General features: G+C 40.6%; 1 protein-coding gene across 6 annotated transcripts in view; it reads left to right on the top strand.

Annotated features, from left to right (window-relative positions):
- KIAA1217 overlaps positions 1-16,071 on the top strand; it is a gene marked incomplete at its 5' end in the record, with an annotated part of 334,455 nt that overhangs the window by 238,236 nt on the left and 80,148 nt on the right. For all 6 annotated transcript variants that reach the window (XM_084211849.1, XM_084211846.1, XM_084211844.1 and 3 more), the window contains one exon: positions 1,653-1,848. In XM_084211849.1, coding sequence (XP_084067975.1) covers positions 1,653-1,848 — 196 coding nt within the window. The remainder of the gene's footprint in view (positions 1-1,652; positions 1,849-16,071) is intronic.

Below are 16,071 nucleotides of genomic sequence, written 5' to 3' on the forward strand. Positions count from 1 at the left end.
TCCTTAATATGCCTGTGTAAACAAAATACTTGAGCAGTGATGGTTCACGAGCCATTTTGGAAACCTGAATGAAGAAGTACTGTCTTATCAGATTCTTTTCTGTGTTTGCAGGTCACTTGTCACCTCTGTAACTTTCCTGGCACAAGTCCTTGTATTTACAACCTGCAGCCTAGTCCTGACCATGTCAGAGGCACTTCAAAGCATACTTTAGAACAAATGTTGTTAAAGTCCTGCATAAAATTCAAAGCTCTTGAGCAATTTCATTGCAGGACATTGCATAGTACCTACTATTTTAATATTAGCATTTAGAAAGTGAGTAGTTCTGGAGGATTTACTTTCTTGTGAGGTATATCTAATAATTGTAATTTGTGAGCAACTGCACAACTTGGCAAGAACAGCCCTCTACAGCCAGCTAATGAAAATGTAATAAAAGTTGAAGCTCTTCATACATTCAAAGTCACATAAGGAATATTATGTGATACTGAAATGACTTTTGCTCATTTCACTTGAAAAACCACTGAAAGAAACAGATGTCAGCAAGATTAGTTAGTTTAGCTTTCCAGAAAGAAGCATAATCTTTTTTGGATCTTGACAGCATCTTCAAACCTAGAGTTGAAGTTGATTTTGGTACAAGGGATTTTTAACATAATAGCATCTGACCTTAAATGATAGGGGAGGTAAAAACATACAATTTTAATGCTATCTTGTGCCTGGTGCTGATTATGGATGTCTATAAAATTTACATACTGGGTTTGGAACCTAGTAAGCTTGCTTTGCTTTGAATTTCTGCTTTGTATGTTCACATTTGTTGTGATATGGTTTGATTGAGAGAGACCAGGAAATTATTCTTCCAGAGTAATAATGCACATGGTTGTGAGGGGGTTTCACTACACAGTACTGACTATGCTTCTTAAAGCGACCCCTTTTCGTGGAAAGGGCTTTAATATCATTTATAGTTCGCAAAAAATGTTCAGGACATTTTATTTCCTATTGAATGTGTTTTTACTAGGCAGATCCTACCGTGAAGACTTGGTAGAAGTGCATAAATGAAACCATATCTCTCCCCTGCTGGAAGAGTTGGGTTTTTTCCCAGCAGCTGTGTTTATCAATTTACTAGTATGATTTCCCAGTAAAAGTCATAATTAATTTGGCCAGTTAATGAAGACAGTTCTGATTTATGCTGGTGCAACAACCAAAAAAAAAGTAACTGTTTATGATTTCAGCTAGAAATGTTGGATAGCTATTTTGGCTATACTGCATGACCTGGACCTTGCATAGATGGCACAGCAGAAGATACTGAAATTGATAGCTTTACAACTGCATTACAGTACTGCTTTTCAGAGGATTTTTTTTTAGCAGATTTGATAAAATTTGTGTGTGTGTGTGTGGACAAGGAGAATGGCATTACTGTACATCTCCTCAGCACATGTCATCCTCATGGCCTTGTTGGCAACAAAATTTGCAATGTGGATATACAACCATAAAGACTGCAGCAGAATATCCAAGGACACTTTTCCTAAATAATCTACACAAGTGACCTCCAGCATACCAGAATTTGAAGAATTGGACTCCTTCCTTCTTCTCTTTGATTTTTTTTTTTCCTCCCACACTTTGGTTTCAGTAGACTAACAAGGAAATACTCTGTTTTGCAGACAAGAAGCCCGAAGCCGTCCCAGAGCCCACAGCCCAATTTGGGTGACCACACAGAACACCTCTCTGAAGCATCTGCTGATTCCTTAGAGGTCATGTCTGAAGGTGATTCTCCAACCCCCTTTTCAAGGGGCAGCCGCACACGGGCAAGTCTTCCCGTTGTGCGGTCAGCAAACCAAACAAAGGAAAGATCACTGGGTAAGAGCCTGCTTCAGTCCTTCTCCATTCTGTGTTTAGTCTGTGTTTTGCATTTGTGGATTTAAAACAGTCTTTAGATAGTTTGGGGTTGAAAAAGTAAAGACTTTGGTAGCACATTATTTTTCATGTCAGGTTGTTCTTTGGAAATGAACTCGATATGGGATACTGAATAACTTGGGGGAATGGTGAAATTATTTCCATAAGATCTGAAAGTGTGATGGGAGCATGGTAGAAATGCAAGGAGAGAGAGACAAAATGCTGAGTAATGGTTAAAACCCACTGTTGCAAACACTTCCTGCCAAGCCTGCACAATATTTGGCGATTAACTTCATACGAGATTGTACCCTCATTTTCAGATGGTAGACACAGGTTTTTCACTTTGTCATCTCTTCAAAGCCAGACTTAGTTGAAAGAAACCTAGAGATATTTTTGCCTTAGTAATCCATCTTACTGGAAAGGTTTGCATTTTTGTGGTGGTAGCTTTCCAGGCTGAGGATTTGAATGGATACGCTGATGGAGATGCCCTTTACTTCGGGGCAGTGCCCTTCTGTCTGCACAGTGACACGAGAGATGTGTCAGCACAGGTGGACAGCTCTGCTTCCTGCATTCTTCCCATATCTCAGGGTTGAATTCAGCCCAGCTGTGAACCAGAGCTCCTTTTATGATGGTGAATTTTGTTCCAGAGATTTGGCTCAGCTGATGGATAGTAGGAGTAAAGGCTGTTCTTTTGAGGGAAGACACCAGAGGGCAGTTAAAGCGTTGTGGGAAGGCACGTAACTCATCTGTGGATTGCTGAGGAAGGCAGGTTTTGCTCATAGGTAATAAACTGAAATGCTGCTTTTCTGTAGGCTCATCTCCCAATATACAGAGTGACATAAATCGAAGACTGGACTGTAAATCATATCATGCTTGTAAGCTTGTCACGGCGGTTTACTCATCCCTCAATAATCTAAGACAGTTTCTGCCAAGAGTATTATGATATCTGACAAACACAACAAGTGTGAAGAAAACAGGGCTGGAAGGGGTCCCTTACTCTCCCAGAGCTGAAAAGTGAAGAGCAGTGGGGCTGGAAACAAGAAGCTGGTCCTTGTCCATGTCAGCTCACAAATGGCTGCCTTCTCACAGCCTGCTGAGCCACCAATATGTTGGGCTTTTGGAGGAGAAATTTGCGATACTTTACCTGGATAAGACTTTTGCTTTTGAGGTGTTTTTAAGAGCACATGTATGTATACTATACATGCACTATTATTTTTACTATACTATACTGCCTATAAGTCACTGCTGGCTAGGGCGTCCTCAGTATGGCTTACTTCACCCCAGGATTTTCTGTAAAATTTATATTTGCTTCAATGTGATGTTAAGTGGTTGAGCCTTTGGAACTCACAGTCTGGCCCCACTGTGCAGGCTGAGGACCCCAGAGCTGGAGGCAGCACTGTGGGTGGTGTCTCAAGAAAGCAGAAGGGAGAATCCCCTCCCTTTACCAGCTGCCCAGGCTGCTTTTGTTGCAGCCCAGTGCAGGTTTGGCTCTCTGGGCTGTGAGTGCACATGGCTGGGTCATGTCCAGCTTCACCCATCAGCACCCCCAAGCCCCTCTGGGCAGGGCTGCTCTAACTCTGTCCATTCCCCAGCCTGTGCTGATACCAGGGGTTGCCCTGATTCAGGGCATTGCATTGGTCTTGTTAAGCCACTTGAGATTCCCACATGCCCGCTTCTTGAGCTTGTCCAGGTCCCTCTGGATGGCATCCTGCTCCTCTGGCCTGTCAACAGTGCCACACAGCTGGGTGTCATCTGCAATTTTGCTAAGGGTGCACTTAATCACTTCATCTATGTAATTTTTTAAAATATTAAATAACACTGCTCCCAGTACAGACCCCAAGGGACACCACTTGTCCCTGATGTCCATTGGGACTCTGAGCCATTGACCGCTGCCCTCTGGATGCAATCATCCAACCACTTAATTTAAGTCTAACAGTCCACTCATCAAATCCACCTCTCTCTAATTTAGAGAGAAGCATGTTGTGGGGATCCTGTCAATGGTTTTACAGAAGTCCATATAAAGGGCATCTGTGGCCCTTCCCTTGTCCACTGCTGTGGAAGCCCACTGCAGAAGGCTGCTGGCTTGGTTAGGCGGGACTTGCCTGTGCTGGTTGTCCTGAATCAAGTCCCTGTCCTCTGTGTGCATGTGTGATCCTTCCCCCAAGTGTTCTCAGCCTCAAGGTATCTTCAGCTTAGGGATTTCCTGGTTATGGTTTCTACCTGTGCAATAACCACCAAGAGATGTCTCCTCCAGGTATTTGTTCAGTCCACCTTTGATTCCCATGTAAATTTTTCACATCCTCCACAGTGCGTCTGTGACTTTGGCAGCAAGTTCCTGTTGGTTTACTGCCCGACCACTGCTTTCCTGTTGCTTTGTTGTATATTTATTTATCAGCTGAAGGTTATGCCTCTTAGTCCTTATGTTGGAAGTCACAGCAAACATCAGATTGCTGTCTGCTTCCCCCAGGCCATATCTGATTGCTTTGGGCTGTCATTTCCCTCAGGTCATTTCTTCTCCAGCTGAGAAGTGCTGCTATAACCCCTTTGCTCATCCGGAAACCATCCTGGACACTTAACCATCATTGCTGCCCTGAAATTTGGCAGTTCAATCGTGTCTTTGCTAAGATGGGAGGACCATAAGTTCACTGTTAAGTAGTTAATTCTTAAACCTTTTTTAGCGTCTCTTGCATGTACTGAAATGTGTAGTCCATGCCCTAATGGAGGACAGCCACACGAAGATACGCTGTTTAATGGCCAGGATTTCAGACCCTGCAAAACCCCCTGTCTTTCATGTGCCAGAGACAAGGTCCCAGCTTATCCCATGATGAACAGGTCAAATGAAGGAGAAAGAAAAAAATAAACAACAGGGAAGCAATGTAATATGAAGCATTTTAGTTGATAGTTTTTAGGAGGGGTCACAGATATGTGTGTGGCTTAAGGGATCAACATACTAGCCAAATAGGAGGTAATATATTGCCATCACCCCACAATCTGTCTTTTTCAAGTAGTTCCAGGAACCAATTAGTAACAAATAGTTTGTTTTAAAAGATAAAAAGTATTCCAAAATCGTTCCATTTTATATTATGATTATTATTGTTAATATTATGTGCATTTCTTTTATAATGATGTTCTTTTTGATCTCTTCTGCCACTGTGTTCTAACAACACCATCAGCAATGTTCTGAAATTTTACTTTTGAGACGCTTTGCATGCTGTGGTCCTTTTTGTTTCCAACTGTAAAAGGGGAATGTTTATTTTTAAAAAACAGGAAACTTTATAGCTTCAGTTTTAAAAGTGTCATGAACGTACTTCTAGTCATAGGATTTTAAATAATCTGTGTATCTGATTACCTCCCTTTCTATATCTATTAATTTAATTTAATATAATTTAAATAAAAATTATGTTTTGATTCTAAGCGAACATAATTTCAGCGAGGAGAATAATGAACTTTTGGAAACTTCTATTAATTTTACATTATATATCTCAATGCATTTTAAAAAACTGATGTTTTCTTTTTGAAATTCTAATTGTTCTGTGGGTTCCTGTTTTACTAGCTATATATGAGTCAGTTTGTTTTCAAATTGTGGTCTGAATTAACATGGAGCCTGAGAAGGAATAACACAAATGCATTTTGGCTACCTCACTATCATGGCTTTGTCAGTCAGGACTAATCTAACAGGACGTGGTACTCACGTGGAGTTGACCTAGAAAACAGTATCCTATTGTTGGCCCATTTAAAATTTCAGCCACAGCTTTTGAAATTAAGGTCTTTCTTGGCTAAGAAAACTAGAAACCAACACTTGCTTCACCATTGTGCAGCCTGGAGACAAAGCAACATATTAAAATAAATGAATTCACTGTGCAAGAGAAAATTAAATGTATTGTAAAATATGTATTTGAAAGCTGGGAGCTTTTCCAGTGTGATAACTGTGGGAAAAAAATTATCTAGCAAAACTGTCAGTGAGAATCATCTGAAACCTGGAAAGTGCTCAAAAGCTTTCAGCAAACTTCACTTGCAATTTGCCTGGAGGAAGCAGAACCTGACAGGCATCCAGCGAGGTTCCGCCAGCGCCGCCTGTGCCCGCGCTGCAGCTCGCTGCTGTCCCTGCTCCGCTGCCTCCCCGGTGAAATGAAGGCTGACAAATATGTTCACTTGTGGTCTCTCATGGGTACACCTGTCCAGACAACGGGCAGCATCCTGGTGAGGGCAGGCACTGGCAGGCTGTGTGGCGATGGAGTGACAGGGCGCCGATGCCAGGGTCAGAGCCCAGAAGGGCAGGTGCGGTCACCGCCTCCCTCTGCAGCCGCAGCTCTTGGTGCTCCTGCGGGACCGGGCTGCACCTGCAGGGCTGGGAGAAGGAAGGACATGCCACAGTGGGGATTGCCTTTAATGCACAGAGTTGGGTTTGAGTAGTGACTGAGGAGGCTGAAGCTTTATGGCTCAAGGGTTCTGATCGTCTTTTTTGGGTGCCCCAGCCACTCCAGTCCAGATGGATGAGCAGCAGAGGAGGACTGGGCTCCCTGCTGGTAAACCTGTGCCTAAGGTTAGGTGGTGTGAAAAGGCCTCTTCAGAAATGTCTGAGCCTGCCAACATTTGCATTTTATTTGCATTTGGAGGGATTGCATAAAGGAGTAAAATTATACAAATTCTTAAGGATTGGCATGGGGAGGGTCTTAAGCAATCATGGAGTATTCTGATTATTATTTATTAGCCCCCAAACCCAAGTTTTGGCAGGCACAGATTTTCATGTCTGATTAATTAGTTTGCTGCCACCTTATATGGAAATACCATTACTGGCTATAATCATATAATCAATAATGCCTCAATCTTTTATAGCATTTCTTGCAGATGTTTCTCAAAGCCTGTTAAAAAAGAAACCACAGTGACAATTTCACTCATAGCAAAACCTTTGCAGAGAGACAGATCATTGCTTTTCAGCTGGCAGTAGGAATAACTCTCTATTCATGTGTATGCAAGATGCTGTTAGATACAAAGAGAAAAATATAAATGCTAAGGGTGGACTGATATATTGAATTGGAGGTAATTAATTGTTACTTACTATTTATGAGCTAGAAATTAAAATAGGCATGTAAAATCAGACAGAAGATGTGTGAATGGCCATAGAGTTTATATGAGAAACTTGTGATTTGCTAGTAGTGGCACTGCCCTCTGATTCCTTAGGGCATGATTTAAGCCTAATGAAGTCAGCAAGAACTTCAGTTTAGTTCATGGGAGAGGAACTCCCTGGGAAGTGCATTTCAAGTTAAGGCTGAGTATAACTTTAATGTATTCAGACATCTTAAAGAATTTTCCCTATCTTGCCTTTTATCGTGTATGCAAAGCAGCCAACATGCAAAAAGGTCATGTAAATATTTGCTGTTGTGGTCAGATGGCTTAACAGAGACTGACAGGTCTATAGGAGAAACAGCCTGAAACAACTAGTTCCAATTAATGAATTGAAACAGGGACCCTAGGAAATTATAATACTCCAATGCAGCTAAGGTTTTCCTTCCAGCTTTCCAAGACTTTGTTTTCTTTCCCTTTTCTTCAAGTTATAATAACTAAAGGTTTTGGACTTGGAAAGAAAAAAACCACGCACCTCTTACCTGAAATGTTTTGTAACAAAAGAGTAAAAGTATGTAAACAGTGATACTGACATATCAGAGTTTTTCTGTTTCACTTATTGTCTCTACAGGATATATGAAAGGCAGGTATAGGAAAGAGTGAAATATGCGGCTTCCCAGCACTTGTGCCACAATTACGGTTTACTTTAGAGTTTCTTTCTCCTATAATAAAATCTATGGGGAGAACCTGGAAAAAATGCTTCCAAGGAGCAAGGTGCTATTTAGTACATCCTGTCTCAACAGAGGCACATTCTGTCTGCCACCAAAAAGCTGATATGCAGGATATTTTAGATGCTGTGTCACACTGGAGCTGAATTTCGTTGCAGCAGGTTGTATCAGCATGGCTCTAATGGGTTCATTGCAGTGATACTGGAGTAGAAGATGTACAGTGTACCAAACAAACCCATTAGTTATGTAAGTCTGTGTCTGTCACTGCTATACCTGTTAAATGAGTTTTGAATGCAACCTTTATTATTCATTTGCACTGCAATAATACTGAAGGACATTGAGCAAAACCAGTGCCTCACTGTGTTGGGTAATACCTAGTGACAAAATACTCCTATTTCAGCACCTTGCAAAATGAATAAATCAGAATGAAAAGCGGTGAAGATAGTAGGAGAGGTAGAGTAATGAGTGTAGAACCTGGATAAACTGAATAAAGCTATGCCAGGGTGGCAGTGGCTTTTCTCTTTATCCCAAATAATGCTCTCACAAAAGGTGTAATGTCTTTATCCAGCTCTACCATCACTTCATATTCTGATTTAGCAGCAGCAATTTGAGCCTTCAGCATTTGGTGTCTGCTGGAAGACAGATTTAACAGCTGGAGTAGCTTGTACAGGCCTCCTTCCTTCAGAGGAAAAGTAGGAGGCCAGAGGGAGCTGTCCTATGGGATGTGTCTAGGACAGGAGCTATCACCTGGATAAATCTGATCTAATTTTTGTGTTAAGTAAAATTTGTAAGTCGACCTCTAATACAGTAAGTCACCCAAACACCAGAGCCTTCCATTTGACATGGGTATGCAAAGGGAAAAAGTGCATTGCAATTCCAGGCATTGTAAGAAGTGTGAGACTTCAGCCAAGGAGAGAAGCATAGCCTGTCCCTCAGCACATTGTATTCAGGATTTGCTGCCAGGGCTGACAGCAAGTCCCTGAATGGGGACAGCTCTTGGATTTAATCATTGCTCCCAGTACTGTTTATATGTTTAGGTAGTGATTCTAACAGATAATTACTGTGCTGGGCCTAAGTTCAGGTTTCTGTTCCCAGAGGTAAATAATGTCATCTCTGTCGTATCATATGAGACTGTCTCTTGTATTAGTTCTCTGTCTCTTTTCTGCACTTCTGCCTACAGAGTACCCAATTCAAGCAGGATAAGAGGATAATCACTGCATCAGAAGCTTGTTGATAGCCTGCTAATTAGGGTGCTCTCTTGGGACAATGGGGGCAATGGTCTGAGCAGCTCTAAAGATTGGAGCCCTTCTGTTTTTTTAAAACTACGGTTAACTACTGTTTCGTAGGAGATAGGTGCTTGTACCATTGCTTTGCCCAATTACCTTCTGTGATGAATAGACCATCTGTGGGTATGAGGGTGGATGTTGTTTATCTTGGCTTTTACAAGGCCTTTCATATCTCTCATAGCCTCCTTGTAGCCATATGGGGGAGGTAGGGGTGGCCTTCAGGGTGTGTAACTGGCAGCTGGGTTTTAGCTGTGCTCCTCAGGGCTGGACTCTGCTCCGGTGATTTTTGACATCAGAAACCTTGTTGGGATGGAATGAACCAGCGGTAGGGTCAAGTCTGATACAAAGTTAGAGAGAGCATTTGATGTGCTGAATGATGGCCACCTCACTGGGACCCAATGAGCCAAAGAAATGGACTAGCAGAAACTTCATGAAACTCCAGAGGGGCAAAAGCAGCCTGCCACCAGGGACAGAGCAGCCCTGCAAGGACAGGTTGGCTTGGCAGCAGCTTTGCAGAAAGGACTTAGGGTATGACAACAAGGTGACGCTGTGTTGGCAGCATGTCCTTGCAGCAAGGGAATGCTGCATAGCTGTCCATGGGAAAAAATTAGCCAGCAGGTCAAGGGAAGTGATTATTCCCCTCTTCTCACAATTTGTGAGCTTGCACTGTGCCCAGTTTTGGTTCCCTGATACATGAAAGATAACAGACAAATTGGAGTGAGTCTAGGGAATGGCCTCTTGGCATTCTTCTTCTTAATCATGCAAACTAAGGTCTTGCTTCCAAGATCTTGTCTAAAGTAGCCTGTGAGGACTTCACGAAACGTCAAGCTGTTTGTTAGAGCCCACAGAGGTGAATTTTTGGTGTGGTGCCCTAACCAACTATGCTCTTCAATGCTGATGGCTGAACCCCTGAGTTTGCTGCTGACAGAAGTGAACTTTTTATAAATGAAATAACTTCAGAAGTATTAAAGAGAATTCCTGCTGTAAATACAGACCATTTGGTAAATGGAGCAAAATTGCAAAGGCATTCATGGCCTGCATGACTTTAATGCTTCATGGCTATGGATTATTAAAATGGACACATTCTGCCCTTGAACACATCAACTGTACCTCATTTAATACTAAAAAACATGGTTTATAAAAATAGTTATTACTTAAATAATGAGTTTGATACAGCTGATTTATACACAAAGAAAATACAATTGGGTAGGATCTCTCTTTTTTGTGCATTTATTGAAGGGGAAGAACAAGTATTCCAAGAAATTTAATTGATATTTTCTTGTCTTTTTTGCTTTTGCCCATTTAAAAGTTAATAACAAAAATGCCCTTCTGTAAAGTACTTGTCTACAGTGGCCTTAAATGCTTCACATATCTGCATAGTCTTTGGCAGGCACATCCTTGGAAGCTGTACTGGCCAGCTTGGCACCTTTGGCCAGGAGCTTCTTCAGAGGTCAGGGGCTCAGCTTCGGGTGGACTAAAGCAGAGCCTGCATGGGCATGTCCTGTGCCTGTGTGTGTGGAGTTCTCTGATTTTATTGTGCAAAACTGGTGAACGTGAGTGCAGTATATGTAGCATGGCAGAGCCTCTGGGTGCCCTCTGAAAAATAACTCTGGTACATATGAAACTTCTTGTTCATCTCACTGAGTTGTTCACTTGTAATTTTTAAAATATTTTTTCATCCAGTATCATAGGAGTTTTGTGTTCTTCCAAGTTTGCTGGCATTGTTTTGTCTGTTTGGAGTATGAAAAAGTCGCCTTGTCAGTCAGTTGGGCTGTTCTGTGCTACAGAATACAATTATTGTCCAAAAGTGATCCTGCCAGAACATTGATTTCCACCTGGGGAACTAGGTTAAAGTGAAATGTTCTCTCAGAATCTCTAGATGATAGAAGTAACTGTTCACAGTATTTGGACTTGCTGACATAGCTGTATAGGCAAAGTTGCCTTTTGACAAGAAGCTTTTTCTCAGGTTTTATCAGGAATCAGATGGGGAAAATACTGGGTTTTCTTTAAGTAAAAAAGTTGTCAGGTTTTTTTTCTTGGCTGGCTGAATGCATTTGTTTGTAGAAAAATGGTAGTATTTTAGTGGCAGTTAAAAGCCTTTATTTTCCATAATGTTTTGGTAGGAAGTTTTTGTGACTACTGAATTTTCCATCTGTCTTTTTCATTAAGTAACAAATTATTGCAAGTCACTGTAAGTAGCAGAGAAAAATGAAATAGCAGTAAAATGTAATACTGGACTAAATTAAACAGTTCCTGTTTTTATTGAAACTGTTATCAAACAACTTAATACCTTGAACAAATCTCTTCAGACTATTGTGCAAAAAAAAAGAAATTAAATAAGTAATTGCTTCTATTCATTAAAATATCTACTTTTATATTCTCTTAGTACTTTAAGAGAAGTATATTTATAACTAAGTATATTTATAGAACATTTTCTGAATGTGGAGGACAGATTTTCAGGAGGGAGTACTAAGAGAAGTTATTATGAGAGCTTCAGGCTAGAAATACCACAAGGATCATGGCAATGACCTCAGACTAGTTGAAACTGTGGTGAAATAGGAGACTTAAGTCTTGAGGGTATGGAAAGTAAGAACTTAATATTGAGGAATTTCTTCCATGCTGCAAGAGTTGTTACTGTTTTAAACTTGTGTCTGCATAACTTTGGCAGAATTTGGTGATGTGTGTTTGCTCTGTTTATTAGAGAGCTGGGGGGAAGGGAGGGATGGGGCACAGAGAACAGCAATATGGGCCTATGCCATCCTTACAGTCTTATATATGACAAATTTTGTCAAAAGCAAAGAAAACATGGAAGTATCTTAGTTATAAGAAATTAAAATTTAAAAATGTGCTTTTGAGGAAAGACCTGGCCCCAACAAAAACAGTTATCATTGAGACTTTAAAGATTATCCTTAGCTTTTAAAACTCATGCAAGTCTCAAGTAATGACTTGACATAAATACAAGTGAGAAACAAGGATGCTTTTTCTCACTTTTGCTTGTTACCATTGCTGCTGCCTTCAGCATGAGGGACAGAGACAGTGACTCAATGAACTTATGGTGGCAGATCAAGCTAAAGCAGCATGAAAAGACAAAGATTGCCCATCTTATCAAAAAGATATGGTTAACTGATGGTTAGGGGTAAAGAGTGAAACCAATCTAATGGCATTTTCCCCATTTTAGTTATCCCATGCTTTTGCACCTTGTATTTCAAGAAGGTCCAGAGCTCCCAATGCATGCAGGTTTTGATTGCTGCAGTCTATCCAGCTTTACTCTTACTAGAAATTTTCAGATTTGACACAGAATTTCCAGAGGATACATACAATAGCTGTGTTGGAAGAGAGTAGGAGTGCCTTGTTCATGCCAGTGGTTTTTGGTTCTGTGGGAAGGTTTCAGTGCTTCAGCGCCCAAGTATCCTATACCAGCCAAATACAGATTTTATCATCAATTAATACTTCTCTTCAGCTGGATTAAAGTATTGCCAAATCCCAGTTAGATATTTCAGTGCAGAAATTTGTAAAACATCTTGCCTACAGTCATGTAGCTTCACAGAAAAGGAACTCATGAACTCAAATGTAAGCTTTAACTGTGCTTTATTTCATAAAACTGAGGAGTTAAATAACTTTCTGGCTCAGTTTTTTTCTTTTTTGTTATAAGAGAATTCTGTGAGAAATTATATTTCTCCATTAAAATCCATGGTTTGAGAGAAGTAACAGATACTTGTAAAGGTCACAGAAGAGGACACAATCTTGTTTGTTTACTTACTCTTGTTTCATCAGGTATTTAACGTTCGTCTCTTAAATAGTGCATTTCTAAAGATAATTTTTGTTCTTTAAACAAAAGCTAATTGCATTTAAAGTTCTCCTAAGTATGTAAGCTGCCCTGCGTGGAGATCATTGTTAGCAATATAACCATGATAACGCGGTGCTTAGTCAGGCTTAGGTCAGCGCTGTGTATGTGATGGAGGTGCTGAGAGATATGAGCTGGGTGGTTTCCTGACACCTGCATGGCATGAGCTCTTGCCATAAGGAGTAAACCTGTACCAGTTGTGACTCAGGAGTTATGGTCTTAGTAAACCTTTACCAGTTGTGACTCAGGAGTTATGGTCTTAGTAAACCTGTACCAGTTGTGACTCAGGAGTTATGGTCTTATCAGCAGGGGTGCTGTGCCGACCCTACTGTGGTAATGCAGCTCCGTGCTCTAAAGCCCCGTGTGTTCAGCTGAGATTCACCACCACACTGGGAGGGCATCTCCTCAGCTCCCAGCTGGGCATTGCAGCTCAGCAGCACTGTGTGAGCTGAAGGCCTTTCTGTGAACGTGCTGTGTGTGCCTGAGCTCCGAGCTGTGCTGGCTAAAGGCACGAGAAGGCTGCCCAGGCATCCCAACCCAGCGCGGACGGGCTCAGCCACCCGAGTCAGGCTAACTCTGCATCTTTCATTGCACTCTGTTGTGTTTCATGTAGATCATCCCTGAGAAAAATTATGAAATATTTTGCACATCCTGCCACTGACCACTGATAAAGAGGCAGCAGAAAATACTGTGTTTTGAAAGAGCTCTGTATGTAGGGAAGGAAAGGGCAGTCATGCGGTGTGTTCACAGGATCATCATCAGATCTGGGTTTGATGCTTGTAAACCTTTCTTTGAACTTGTTCTTTTGCCTCTTGGGTGTTTAATTTCCCTTCTCTAAAGGGAAATCTCTCTTTGTTGACAGGAATGTTGTGAAGCAGTTTGTTACAAGGCTGATATTACTGAGGCCTACATGCAAATGTTTTCTGCTGTGGCCTGTGTTTAAGTCTGTGCTCTGTTGCTTGTAGCGTGAAGAACGATCAAAAATTCCGGAGGTATTTCTGCAGCTAAGTTATACTACATGACAAAGGGGATGGCTGAACATTCTGGTTTGTGTTGTAGCTATAGGGCAGTGCAGGGCTGGCAGTGCCTCAGGGTTCTGGGAAGTGGGAGCCACAGCACTGTCTGATGTGCATTTTCAAAACTGTTCCGTGGCGTTGTTACCTTGTTCACTGTCATCTTCATGCATGTTGTCCTGGAGCAGCAGGGAGTTTCATAGTCTTCTTTGATTTGTGATGTATAAAAATGGGCACAATCTTCTTGTTTCAGGTAAATCCATTGTAACAGAAGCATAAGTAAGTGCAAGAGGGACTTGAGGAAACATGGAGAGAGGAACGTCCCTTGTGTTTAATTATCTTTCCAGCAGCTTTGCTGACATATGTTCTGTGCCCTAACAAAAACCACGTCTAAGTTATATTCTATTTCTTCTTGGTTTAATCTCCATGGGAGTGATTTTTTTAGCTGAAGGTAAAACACACCTCAGAGCTCCAGCAGCTTACATGAAGTGGAACCTGTGGGTATTGTTGGTGTTCAGAATTTCACCCGGGCAATGTGTGGAAGAAAAATATTGTGCATGATCTTAACTAATGGATTTTGAGTCTCTTTATTTTGTCGTGCTCAAAATAGATTTTTAGAAGCGAGCAGTTAGTTCTGTCAAATAGGAAATGCCCTAAAGCATTGCTGTATCATTATGAGGATCAGACAACTCAAGAGGAAAGGTAGTAGGGTTTTTTAAGGGCATGTGATTTAAAGGAGAATAAAGAAAAAAAGAATTTATTATGCCTTTGAAAACATCTTTTCTCTCTCAAGTGAGATTGGGGCCAAAACATTTCTCCAAGTTGTATGTTTAAGCTGTCTGTTTCAAGGCATATTATGCATATTTGCTTTGAAAATTCAGGACTCAAGGACAACTGTGATTTTGTTTTGGATCAGTATTTTGTGGGAGAATTAAAGCACAGGCAGAATCAAGAATGTTTGACTTCTGTGTAAGGAAGATTTTTCAACTCTGCCACTTATTCTATGTTAATGGTTTCAGTAGCTCAATATTGAGTGTGTTTTTAATGCTCTGAAAGGCAAAAGTAGCATTTCTAAATTTTGGACTGGCTTTTAAACTGGGTAGAAAATGAGTCACACCCAACTGCAAAGTTGGTAAGCCAAGTCTGTCTTTTTCAGCCAAAAAAAAATTTTTTTTGCCACTAAATCCAAGAAAGTTTAAATGCCAAAACATAGAAGGTTCCCTATGTTCTTTGTAAGGAAGAACTTTTTCATAACTGAAAGCTATCATCAGAAATGAGCATGTCTTTGCATATCTTGGAAAAGGGAAACAAATGCAATTATTAACTTGTTTAATTTTTTTACAACTGTAGTTAGTTTCTGAATCCTAAAGAATGTTTAGCTGCATAGAATATTTGAGAACTAAAAAGACAATTTTGCCTAGAAACATAAAGACATAAATGATGAACATGAAGAAATAAATGATGTCTCAAATTATAATAAAATAAGAGAAAAAGAGTTTAATAGCTCATTAAATATTGGAATTATAAATAAAAGTAATAGGAAAACTCCTCTCAGTCTTTGAAAGAAAACTAGTTTAATTTCAGTCTGAAAAAATTTTTCCAGACAAAGGAAAATGGAAATTTGTAGTAGTATTCATATAGTGGGGTTTGATTGCAGTCTAATGAAGAAAGAGGTATCAGCTCTTGAAAATAATACAATGATTAAGTTAACAGCTCTATTTTATAAAAGCAGCCTAATATTAAATAATAGTTTGGTAATGCTGAATAGACTGTTTAGTACTCAGGAAAGTTAATATCTTCCTTCCCTAAGTGCAAGGGACTGATTGTGCAAAAATCCCTAAGTGCAATTACCCACTGATTGTAGGAACATCTGACTGTTTCTGCTCTCCTTCATAGCAATTACAGAAAGCATAGGGACAAAAATATTAAAGACTGAGGGGAAACAGGGCTCATCTTAGCTTGGAATGCCTTCTTTTCTTTTCATTATTTGCCTTTGTATTCTAGGACCTCAGCTTCTCCCATTGCTTTTGCTCAGTGTTTGTATCTCAGCGCCATAAATTGCCCGTCCTGTTGCTGACTTTCAAGTGTGACTCACTGACTTACCATCTAAATTTTGTGTTTTGCTGAGATTGGCTGATGACTGATGGCAACTGCACTGAGGGCCTTGAGTTCCCAGCCCTCCTGATTATGTTAGTCATGGGAGAACAACTGTAGAGTGCATCTACACTGCAACTGCTGTGGTGAATTCAGGT

The sequence above is a fragment of the Fringilla coelebs genome (genome assembly GCF_963513975.1).
Source record: "Fringilla coelebs genome assembly, chromosome: 1".
In the NCBI taxonomy this organism is placed as follows: Eukaryota; Metazoa; Chordata; class Aves; order Passeriformes; family Fringillidae; genus Fringilla; species Fringilla coelebs.